Source organism: Bufo gargarizans, chromosome 3, assembly GCF_014858855.1.
Source record: "Bufo gargarizans isolate SCDJY-AF-19 chromosome 3, ASM1485885v1, whole genome shotgun sequence".
In the NCBI taxonomy this organism is placed as follows: domain Eukaryota; kingdom Metazoa; phylum Chordata; class Amphibia; order Anura; family Bufonidae; genus Bufo; species Bufo gargarizans.
Genome location: NC_058082.1, coordinates 551,677,432 through 551,690,581, shown reverse-complemented (window position 1 = coordinate 551,690,581; position 13,150 = coordinate 551,677,432). Strand labels below are relative to the sequence as shown.

The window sequence follows — 13,150 nt, the reverse complement described above, 5'->3', positions numbered from 1 at the left end:
AATTATTTCAGGAATCGGATCCCTCACCTCTAATCTTTCCCAATATATAGACCGATTACTACAGCCTACAGTCAAACTAATACCATCATACATAAAAGATACCACAGACATTGTAAAGACTATTGAACATATAAAATATGATAAACACTGGCTACTATGTACTATGGATGTCAATTCACTTTACACTATCATCAACCACAAACATGGTACTACTGCCCTGAGAGAACAACTTAATCATTACCAAACCTTACACACTGATCAAATCGATTTCTTAATAGATGGAGTCACATTTATCTTAACTCATAACTACTTCATGTTTGATTCAATTTTTTATCTACAACAGTGCGGGACCGCCATGGGTACCAGGTTCGCCCCCAGTTACGCCAACATCTTTATGGCCCAGTGGGAACACGATTTCATCACCCCACTACTGGGGACGAGCCTGGTACTATGGCGCAGATATATAGACGACATCATCTTCATTTGGAGCGATACGAGGGAAAAATTAGATATATTCTTAGAGAACATCAATACAAACGACAGAAATATAACACTCACAACCAACATAAGCCAAACACAAGTAGAATTCCTTGACTTACTAATCAAAATAACAGACAATAAACTAGAATGCTGCACCTATCAAAAACCAGTGATGAAAAACAATTATATTCTGCACTCTAGTTGCCATCTGCCCAGCTGGTTATTAAATATCCCAACTAGCCAGTTTAGACGCCTAAAAAGAAATTGTACACAGGATAGCCAGTTCGAAATCGAAGCAGAAAATCTGAAAAAACAGTTTGTAGCAAAAGATTACCCGACATCAACAATAGATAGATCACTAGAAAAAGTACGACTAATGGACAGAACAAAATTTTTTGAGAATACCAATGTGACTACTATAACCACGACCAAAAATAAAGAGGCCCCCCGAATAATTTTACCATATAACGCACATTACAAAAAGCTTGAAACAAGTATATATAAACACTGGCATCACATCCTAAGTGATAAAATCATAGGCCAATCAATACCAGATAAACCACAGATTACATATACCAGAGCCCCCAACCTCGGTCTGCGCCTGGCACCAACAACCAAAAGAAACAAGAGTGAATCAAACCATAACTGGCTATCATTACATGGCTTCTTTAGGTGCGGCAAATGCATCAATTGCAAAACTACAAATTTTCCGAAAAAGACAACAACAGTCGAATCAACCAATAGCCCATATAAACTTGAGATCCGTGAACATCTTTCCTGTCATTCTAATAATGTAATATACATTCTACAATGCCCATGCCTCAAACAATACATAGGACGTACCAAGAGATTACTTAAAACAAGGATATCCGAACACATATCAAATATTAAAAAAGGTTACGAATTACACTCAGTCTCTAAACATTATAAAGAATACCATAACTGCGATCCGTCTTCACTTATCTACACAGCCATAGAGAGAATCCCACGTCAATGGAGAGGCGGCAACCACATAGCGGCCATGTCCAGGTCAGAATCCAGGAAAATATTCGAATTTGACACAATGATCCCAAGAGGTCTCAATGCTGAGATGGAGATTTTTGGCTTCCTATGAAAGATATACATTATTCCACACCCATCTTCTTGACTCGGGCGGGGCGCCCACCTTGGGAACCGGAGTCGTAGTCAGGCTGTCTACCAGCACTCCGACCCCTCCTCCTAGGTGGGCTCCTCCCCCCTATCCACGATCAATTATCCCTCCACACCTTAATGGGATACAATCAGATATACTACCATCTGACACATGGCTGACAAACATTGAATTACATTCGTTGCAATAATATGTATACACACTATTGAACACGCCTTTTTCCATATCAGTCCACACACCGCCAATATACATGCATCCAATTAAAGACTACCTCATGTTCAAACCATGTGTATGCCTCCTAGTACTTTTTCCATATGTATTTATCCATACGTATATTGACTACTATTTTCATATTTATCTATTTTTTATCCATTTTTATTTTATATTTTCTATTTCTATTTTTATTTTACTTGAGATTTTAATTTTAGCAGTGCAAATTACATCGCACTCCTACTCTACCGCCATCCATTACAATTATGTGACAAATATTGCGCATATATATCCATGAGGATACGATGCCTATCCCTATTCTACCTCCAGGATCCAGGACACACTTTACCCAATACTACCAAAAAAGAAGAAAAAAATCCTTGACCACACCCACAACTACTAATTGGATGCAATTAGACCCCTATAAATTCTCAAAATGGAATAGGCGACTCATTTCCACTGAAGAAGGAGCAGCACGCTCCGAAACGCGTATGGGATATTGAGTCAGCCTATTCAAAACTAGCTAGCACCAAGAAAAAGGATCCTATAACTTAACAAAAGCTCCGGAGCTATTTTTCTTCCCCTCCTGTTCAAACTGCAGCATTTTCCCGCCACCCACTCCCACGTGGCAAGCCGACATCAACTTGAGCGGGAAACTCCACTTCAAACCGATGTGACGTCACCGGAAGTGAAGACCGCACGGCCGGAACACTCAGCGGGCGGGTAACTGACACGTGCCCGCCGCTCTGCAGGAAGGAGCCGCTTACTATCGCATCAGCGACCAACAGGAGGGTAACGTACCTGCTTACACAGCAGTAGTTTTTTTCATATACAGCTCATGACATCGGACCTGTAAAGAAACTCTGCTTACAAGGAGACACTTACCTTATTAGTCCACCAGATGTCTTTTTCCTCCAACAGGATTTGAATGCAATTGACATTTCAGGACATTGTCCAGTATCTACAGGATTTATACATTCATCCCCTCTAATGGGTATTGCATCATAGGATTGAACTTTCCCCCACAGGCTTTTCTTCAACAGGTGTCAAATACCTCTCCTTGAACATTGGAATTCAATTCCCATAGATTTTTTCTCCAACAGGTTTTTATATGAATTGACAATCAAATTACTATTTTTACCAGTCGGTTACTTTTAAATTTTTTATTTTTATTTTTAATTTTATACTGTATACAAGTGCTGACACCTACAGATATATTATATGTATATGTATTTACTAGCGATCTGCCTTATGTAATTGTCTACATCTATTTGACGACACATTTTATGATACCATTTTCATTCAGGCATACCCAGCCATTGGTTTTTAGGCACATCCAACCATTATTTAATAAATAATCTTTGTATCTACCTATCCTCCATACATCACCTATGCTTTGAGTGCCATCCCTTTACTTCCACATACTTCTTCTCCATTACAAGCGTTGGGTACGCTTTGTTTGGATTGAGCACCATATTCCACCCCTTGGAGTTATAGTGAGCCGCCTCTTACCTATATTTTATTTATTATAGGACAGATGTTACAGATATGAGGCAATTTCAATTCCTCATTCAACTGCCTACTTGTTACAGCTTGTCAGGCTTCTTTGGCTATGGCCATATATTTGCAGCACTTTATATCCAGTAGTTATATGGTTATATGTATTGTATATCTGCTGCTACTTTGTAGCTCTGCAATACTATAATCTGCTTCCTGTTTGTTGTGAATTAGTTGTCACTATTACTGTAACACTGTTGCCGTTTCTTCTGGCTATAACTGGCAGCAATTCATCTGCTGTGCGGTCTGCCTTGTTCGGTCAGCACTGCGCTCGCTATGAGCCATTATTATTCATTATTGCGGCATCCTAACTGCCTTTGCTGCCTTTTGATTAGCCAGATAGTATTGCTCACTTAGATGCGCTGGAGTCTAAAACCCTAGATACTGCCCCCCGACATGTTTCGCCATAGATATGGCGTCTTCAGGGGATCGCGCAGTCAAAGACAACAAACAGGAAGCAGATTATAGTATTGCAGAGCTACAAAGTAGCAGCAGATATACAATACATATAACCATATAACTACTGGATATAAAGTGCTGCAAATATATGGCCATAGCCAAAGAAGCCTGACAAGCTGTAACAAGTAGGCAGTTGAATGGGGAATTGAAATGGCCTCATATCTGTAACATCTGTCCTATAATAAATAAAAGCTTACAGCAATAAGGTCGCCCACGCAGCACTTCTATAACCATAGCAAATAGTTATTTATGGTCAAATATAAGAGAGTATCTGCGAACAATACACTGCTACTGTCATAGTAATGTGAATAGTTTTATAACTAATAAAAGAATTGCATACACTGGAGAGAGTTTTAATCAAGTAGGTTAGATAGAAATAAAACGTCCACTATTTATTAAATAAACAGCAATAAAAGTTACATTTTAAACAAATAAAAACACATTAAATGCACTTGTCAAGAGCAGGCAATTAGTAGTCTATGACTAAATGTAAATACAATTATACACTCCTCACACCTTTCATACTCCGAGTACTGGATATTAGAGGTAGGTGGGGTATTACTGGGGTAATGGAGCTTTTATATAACATGGACGTGTTTGTCTCCTTGCAGTCTCCCGATCCTCTGATGAGATATTACTTGCTTCGGTGCTTCCTGTGTTCGGGGTTAAGCTCGTTTTGGTCCTGTCTCTGGTCAGTGATTTTCTTCCTTTTTTACTTGTTTTCAAAGTGGCTCCTTTCTCCACAGATCTGCTCCTTGCTGTTGGTTTCCTCAGTCCGAGGTCTTCTTCTTCTGATTGTCCACTGTCTGATCTTCATGTATCTGCCCTGTGCCAGTCACTACTCCGACGTCTGCACCCTGTGCCAGTCACTACTCTGACGTCTGCACCCTGTGCCAGTCACTACTCCAGTGTCTGCCCCCTGTGCCAGTCACTACTCCGACGTCTGCACCCTGTGCCCATCTCTACTCCGATGTCTCTACCCTGTGCCCGTCACCTCTTTGATGTCTCCACCCTGTGCTAGTCACTACTCCATTTCTCCATCCTGTGCCCATCACTGCACCTGGGTTTGCACCCTGTGTCAGTCACTGCTCTGATGTCTGCACCCTGTGCCAGTCACTGCACCTATTCATGCACCCTGTGCCAGTCACTACTCCGATGCCGAACCCTGTGCCAGTTAATTCTAGGATATCTCCGCCCTGTGCCCGTCTCTACTCCGATGTCTCCATCCTGTGCTCGTCTCTACTCCAATGTCTCCACCCTGTGCCCGTCTCTACTCCGATGTCTCCACCCTGTGCCCGTCTCTACTCCAATGTCTCCACCCTGTGCCCGTCTCTACTCCAATGTCTCCACCCTGTGCCAGTCACTACTCCAATGTCTCTACCCTGTGCCCATCACTGCATCTGGGTCTGCACTCAGTGCCAGTCACTACTCCGATGTCTCAACCCTGTGCCCGTCACTGCACCTAGGTCTGCACTCTGTGCCAGTCTCCACTCTGTTGTCTGCACTCTGTGCCAGTCACTACTCCAATGTCTTTCGCCCTGTGCCAGTCACTGCACCGATGCCTCCACCCTGTGCCAGTCACTGCACCAATGTCTTCACCCTGTGCCATGTAAAAAGAATGGAGGGCCACAGCAGCGTCTCGCCAGAAAACTTCTTTATTCAGGAACACTCCTCACAACAAGGCATATAAAAAGTAGTTTGCAGCAACGTTTCGGCTAGGAGTAGCCTTTGTCAAGCATGTTAACAAGTTAAAATCCCAGCCTATAAGTAGCACATGACAGGCCACCCACACCGCTAAGCAGCCAATAAGATTCAGATTTATGTATAACACACCTGTGTATGAAATCAATGGGGACCGACATGCTGAAATAGATTAGCCAGCTGTAGCGAAACGTACCTAAGTGAGGCCATCATATACAGAGCTCCTCCGTCCCTCCAGCGTCCCATGATCGGCAGTGCGCATGTCTGCATACGTCATCGCATGCGCCACCACGCGGCGGCGCGCGTATGACGTGCCCAAGTGAATCAGGATGCATAGTCCACGCCGGACAACTTACATCATCAGGCGGCGGCCGACTGACGTCACAAGGCCACTCCCACCTGGCGTTACGGATTGGAATATGCATGAGGACTCAAATGGGGCTGTACATGGAGGGCGATCGCACCACTGTAACACATGAACAGTGTGCAAAAACGCTCGCCAAGGATAACAACAATCAGGCATAGAAAGCGCACTGCCATTAATACTAGCGCAAGGAAGGAACAGGGAGACATGCAAAAACACATGGGCATCACATAGGTACAGCAGGCACAATAAAGAGAACAGGAATCACTGGATATCGGTGACACATAGTATTTTCACTATGCACAGGTTACCACTGATAAATAATATATCATACACAGGTGTGTAGACAAAACTACAGTGATAATCAGGATGCTATAAAGCGGTGTGATTAAGGCACATAATTAAAAGAACAAAGCAAAAAATACTGTAACAGAGGAGAAATATGAAATCAGCCATATAAAGAATATTTCTTGATTAAATCCAGATTTTAGCTGATACCAGCCACATTAAATTCAAGATTTAGACCAAATGGCTGTAGGGATTTCAGTGTGTAGATCCATTTGAGTTCCTTCTTCCTTAATATCGCATCCCTGTCACCCCCTCTCCGTAACGGGCCCACACTGTCAATAACTCTAAAGCGAAGCTGGTTAACAGAATGCCCCGCCTCCACGAAGTGTTTCGCAACGGGCTTATCCATGTTCATCTTGCGTATGGTACTCTTATGTTTGTTAATGCGCTCTCTAATCTCCATGGTGGTCTCTCCCACATAAATAAGGCTGCAGGGGCACTGAATGGCATAGATCACATCCCGTGACCTGCAGGTGTAATAGCCCTTGATTTTTTATTTTTTCCCGCTGTAAGGGTGGGAGAAATATTCACCTTTGAGAACGTTACCACAATTACAGCAAGATAAACATGGATAAGTCCCGTTTTTGCGCGGTGCAAGTAGTTTTTGTGTCGGTGACTGGCCACCTACATCGGATTTAACCAGTCTATCACGGAGACTAGGGTTCCGTCTGTATGCCATCAGCGGCGGGGAATTGAACTCTTCTATATCTGGCAAACCCCGTTGGAGTATGTGCCATTCCTTTCTGAGGATATTGGCAATGTTGCCGCTATCCCGGCCGAAGATGGACACAAACGGAACCCTAGTCTCAGGGACCGCCTTTGTTGATTTCCGTAGTGCGGTGCACCTGTCAACCAGCCTCACCCTCTGTTTGGTTCGAGTGAGTAGGGGTTTCGGGTAACCTCGTTCCAAGAAACGTGTGCACATCGTGTCAATCCTTTGTGCACACGTTTCTTCATCAGAGACAATTCTCTTCACCCTTAAGAGTTGGCTCCATGGAAGGGAGTCAAGCATTCTATGTGGGTGGTAGCTATCATGCATAAGTAAAGTGTTGCGGTCAGTAGGCTTCCGATAGAGGTCCGTAGCCAAAAGACCCTCCATCACATAGACTCGCACATCAAGGAACTGCAACTCACTAGGAGAAACAGTTATAGTGAATTGCAGACCCGGGACACCCGCGTTCAAATGAAGATGAAAATTATCAAGTTCATTCAAAGTGCCTGTCCAGATCATAAAGATGTCGTCGATGTAGCGCCACCAAGATAGGACTCTCCCAGAGAAAGGGGAGTGATACACGAGTCTGTCCTCCACCTCAGCCATAAAGATGTTAGCGTAGGTGGGGGCCACATTGGACCCCATGGCCACACCCCGCTGCTGCTGATAGAAGGTGTCCCCGAATAGGAAGTAACTCCTCTTCAGGACCACCTCCAAGAGGCGGAGGACAAATCGGCACACACCCGGGGAGAGCCCCATGTCGGTCAGGGCCACATCGACGACATCTAACCCATATGTATGGTCAATCGAAGTGTACAAAGACACTACATCGAAACTGACCAACAAAAATTGGGCGGGCAGTTGTAAATCCTGTAATTTAGAATGAGACACCCGCATTACTATTAAGCCTGCAGATAAGGGTGGGGCGGTGGTCGTTATGGACACTGCGATGTACATTGGAGAGATAGACAGACAATTGAGTAATCTTGGGGTTTATAAGAAACTACCCGGTGATCCCAAATGGGATATTATGCGTGACATCGGGGTGATATTGGAAGAGGCACTACAAAGTTCCATTATAGATGATGGTTTGTATCAATACCTCATGGTGCCCCACCCTATCACCCCGATGCTATACATACTCCCCAAGATTCACAAGAGATTGATTGACCCACCGGGCCGACCGATTGTCTCTGGTAGGGGCTCGGTCTTCAATCCATTGTCTGTCTTTCTGGACAAGCTATTGCAGGTCCGTGCGACCTCCGCCCCATCCTATATCAAGGATACTGGGCATTTTCTTTCTAAATTACAGGATTTACAACTGCCCGCCCAATTTTTGTTGGTCAGTTTCGATGTAGTGTCTTTGTACACTTCGATTGACCATACATATGGGTTAGATGTCGTCGATGTGGCCCTGACCGACATGGGGCTCTCCCCGGGTGTGTGCCGATTTGTCCTCCGCCTCTTGGAGGTGGTCCTGAAGAGGAGTTACTTCCTATTCGGGGACACCTTCTATCAGCAGCAGCGGGGTGTGGCCATGGGGTCCAATGTGGCCCCCACCTACGCTAACATCTTTATGGCTGAGGTGGAGGACAAACTCGTGTATCACTCCCCTTTCTCTGGGAGAGTCCTATGTTGGTGGCGCTACATCGACGACATCTTTATGATCTGGACAGGCACTTTGAATGAACTTGATAATTTTCATCTTCATTTGAACGCGGGTGTCCCGGGTCTGCAATTCACTATAACTGTTTCTCCTAGTGAGTTGCAGTTCCTTGGTGTGCGAGTCTATGTGATGGAGGGTCTTTTGGCTACGGACCTCTATCGGAAGCCTACTGACCGCAACACTTTACTTATGCATGATAGCTACCACCCACATAGAATGCTTGACTCCCTTCCATGGAGCCAACTCTTAAGGGTGAAGAGAATTGTCTCTGATGAAGAAACGTGTGCACAAAGGATTGACACGATGTGCACACGTTTCTTGGAACGAGGTTACCCGAAACCCCTACTCACTCGAACCAAACAGAGGGTGAGGCTGGTTGACAGGTGCACCGCACTACGGAAATCAACAAAGGCGGTCCCTGAGACTAGGGTTCCGTTTGTGTCCATCTTCGGCCGGGATAGCGGCAACATTGCCAATATCCTCAGAAAGGAATGGCATATACTCCAACGGGGTTTGCCAGATATAGAAGAGTTCAAATCCCCGCCGCTGATGGCATACAGACGGAACCCTAGTCTCCGTGATAGACTGGTTAAATCCGATGTAGGTGGCCAGTCACCGACACAAAAACTTCTTGCACCGCGCAAAAACGGGACTTATCCATGTTTATCTTGCTGTAATTGTGGTAACGTTCTCAAAGGTGAATATTTCTCCCACCCTTACAGCGGGAAAAAATATAAAATCAAGGGCTATTACACCTGCAGGTCACGGGATGTGATATACGCCATTCAGTGCCCCTGCAGCCTTATTTATGTGGGAGAGACCACCATGGAGATTAGAGAGCGCATTAACAAACATAAGAGTACCATACGCAAGATGAACATGGATAAGCCCGTTGCGAAACACTTCGTGGAGGCGGGGCATTCTGTTAACCAGCTTCGCTTTAGAGTTATTGACAGTGTGGGCCCGTTACGGAGAGGGGGTGACAGGGATGCGATATTAAGGAAGAAGGAGCTCAAATGGATCTACACACTGAAATCCCTACAGCCATTTGGTTTAAATCTTGAATTTAATGTGGCTGGTATCAGCTAAAATCTGGATTTAATCAAGAAATATTCTTTATATGGCTGATTTCATATTTCTCCTCTGTTACAGTATTTTTTGCTTTGTTCTTTTAATTATGTGCCTTAATCACACCGCTTTATAGCATCCTGATTATCACTGTAGTTTTGTCTACACACCTGTGTATGATATATTATTTATCACTGGTAACCTGTGCATAGTGAAAATACTATGTGTCACCGATATCCAGTGATTCCTGTTCTCTTTATTGTGCCTGCTGTACCTATGTGATGCCCATGTGTTTTTGCATGTCTCCCTGTTCCTTCCTTGCGCTAGTATTAATGGCAGTGCGCTTTCTATGCCTGATTGTTGTTATCCTTGGCGAGCGTTTTTGCACACTGTTCATGTGTTACAGTGGTGCGATCGCCCTCCATGTACAGCCCCATTTGAGTCCTCATGCATATTCCAATCCGTAACGCCAGGTGGGAGTGGCCTTGTGACATCAGTCGGCCGCCGCCTGATGATGTAAGTTGTCCGGCGTGGACTATGCATCCTGATTCACTTGGGCACGTCATACGCGCGCCGCCGCGTGGTGGCGCTTGCGATGACGTATGCAGACATGCGCACTGCCGATCATGGGACGCTGGAGGGACGGAGGAGCTCTGTATATGATGGCCTCACTTAGGTACGTTTCGCTACAGCTGGCTAATCTATTTCAGCATGTCGGTCCCCATTGATTTCATACACAGGTGTGTTATATATAAATCTGAATCTTATTGGCTGCTTAGCGGTGTGGGTGGCCTGTCATGTGCTACTTATAGGCTGTGATTTTAACTTGTTAACATGCTTGACAAAGGCTACTCCTAGCCGAAACGTTGCTGCAAACTACTTTTTATATGCCTTGTTGTGAGGAGTGTTCCTGAATAAAGAAGTTTTCTGGCGAGACGCTGCTGTGGCCCTCCATTCTTTTTACATGCCATTGGACCGCTTTGGATCTGCGTTCCCCTGCCCAGCTGCTGCGTATTCACCATTTCTGCTCTTCATAAGCCGTTTGTGTTGCTGCTCCTGAACCAATCTATTTTCTTCACCCTGTGCCAGTCACTGCACCGATGCCTCCACCCTGTGCCAGTCACTGCACCAATGTCTTCACCCTGTGCCAGTCACTGCACCGATGCCTCCACCCTGTGCCAGTCACTGCACCAATGTCTTCACCCTGTGCCAGTCACTGCACCGATGCCTCCACCCTGTGCCAGTGACTACTCCAATGTCTCAATCCTGTGCCACTTACTGCACCTATCTCCTCCCTGTGCCAGTCACTACTCCAATAGCCTCCGTCCTGTGCCAGTCACTGCACTGATGCCTCCACCGTATGCCAGTGACTACTCCAGTGCCTCCACCCGATGTCAGTCAATGCACTGGTCAGCCATCCATTATGGAATACCACCTCTAGTTCTCAGTCTCATCCGAGGAGCTCTGCTCCGCTACCTCCTCCTTCATCTCTGTCCCTATCATTGGGTCTTTGGAAGAAACCGGAGAACTCAGAGGAAACCCAGCAAACATGAGGAGAACATACAAACTCCATGGAGATGTCGTCCTTGGTCAGATTCCAACCTAGGACACCAGTGCTGCAAGGCACCAGTATTAGTCATTGAGCCACCACTAACCACTGAGCCACCACTAACCACTGAGCTACCACTAACCACTGGGCCACCACTAACCACTGAGCCACCACTAACCACTGAGCCACCACTAACCACTGAGCCACCACTAACCACTGAGCCACCACTAACCACTGAGCCACCACTAACCACTGGGCCACCACTAACAACTGAGCCACCACTAACAACTGAGCCACCACTAACAACTGGGCCACCACTAACCACTGAGCTACCACTAACCACTGAGCTACCACTAACCACTGAGCCACCGCGCTGCTCACATCAGTCATTCAGAGTGCTCTGCTATAATACTGAACACCATAAATGATGTCAAGAGGTCGGTCTGAGGAGAGAGAAGGGTCGATTGCTAAGGCAACAGGCTATCGACAGTCAGTGTTTGATGAGACAGACGGCAGTGTGATGGAGGACTGGAGAGACGCGCGACGGAGGACTGTAGAGACGCGCGACGGAGGACTGTAGAGACGCGCGACGGAGGATTGGAGAGGCAAGCGATGGACTGGGTGACTGGAGCACATCCCATGCCGCCGGCAGGCACGATGAGGTCACACAGGTGGATTCCCGGGCCGGCGCGCTCCTCCTACACAGAGCCCAGAATGCATTGTGTCTGCTGGGGAGTGACTGCAGTTGACTGGTGAAGCAAGGGGTGGACGTCTCCGTCCTTCATCATTGCAATTAACTGTCTCTGCATCCTAAGTACAAAGAGACAGCTGAGAGTGGACACTCCCTTATCCCTCCCAGGACCATGGGACAGCTACCGAAATCCGGGACTGTCCTGCCAGATCTGGGATGGTTGGGAGGTAGTATTATAATATTCAGGGAGGGTTTTATACGGTACTAGAAAAATTAGCCATCTTCACACAGGTCTATGTCATTAGTTGTTTTTGTGTGTAGTTAAACGACATCCACAGTGCCCCCATAACAGTGACATCCACAGTGCCCCCATAACAGTGACCTCCACAGTGCCCCCATAACAGTGACATCCACAGTGCCCCCATAACAGTGACATCCACTGTGCCCCCATAACAGTGACATCCACAGTGCCCCCATAACAGTGACCTCCACAGCGCCCCCATAACAGTGACATCCACTGTGCCCCCATAACAGTGACATCCACTGTGCCCCCATAACAGTGACATCCACAGTGCCCCCATAACAGTGACATCCACAGTGCCCCCATAACAGTGACATCCACAGAGCCTCCATAACAGTGACATCCACAGTGCCCCCATAACAGTGACATCCACAGTGCCCCCATAACAGTGACATCCACAGTGCCCCCATAACAGTGACATCCACAGTGCCTCCATAACAGTGCCATCCACAGTGCCCCCATAACAGTGCCATCCACAGTGCCCCCATAACAGTGACATCCACAGTGCCCCCATAACAGTGACATCCACAGTGCCCCCATAACAGTGACATCCACAGTGCCTCCATAACAGTGACATCCACAGTGCCCCCATAACAGTGACATCCACAGTGCCCCCATAACAGTGACATCCACAGTGCCCCCATAACAGTGACATCCACAGTGCCCCCATAACAGTGACATCCACAGTGCCCCCATAAGTGACATCCACAGTGCCTCCATAACAGTGACATCCACAGAGCCTCCATAACAGTGACATCCACAGTGCCCCCATAACAGTGCCATCCACAGTGCCCCCATAACAGTGACATCCACAGTGCCTCCATAACAGTGACATCCACAGAGCCTCCATAACAGTGACATCCACAGTGCCCCCATAACAGTGACATCCACAGT

The 13,150-nt window shown here is 46.2% G+C and overlaps 1 protein-coding gene across 2 annotated transcripts in view; it reads left to right on the top strand.

The window, feature by feature from the left end:
* LOC122930624 overlaps positions 1-13,150 on the top strand; it is a 47,413-nt gene that overhangs the window by 26,482 nt on the left and 7,781 nt on the right. For both annotated transcript variants that reach the window (XM_044284131.1, XM_044284132.1), the window contains exon 4: positions 4,468-4,547. In XM_044284131.1, the coding sequence (XP_044140066.1) occupies positions 4,468-4,547 (80 nt within the window). The remainder of the gene's footprint in view (positions 1-4,467; positions 4,548-13,150) is intronic.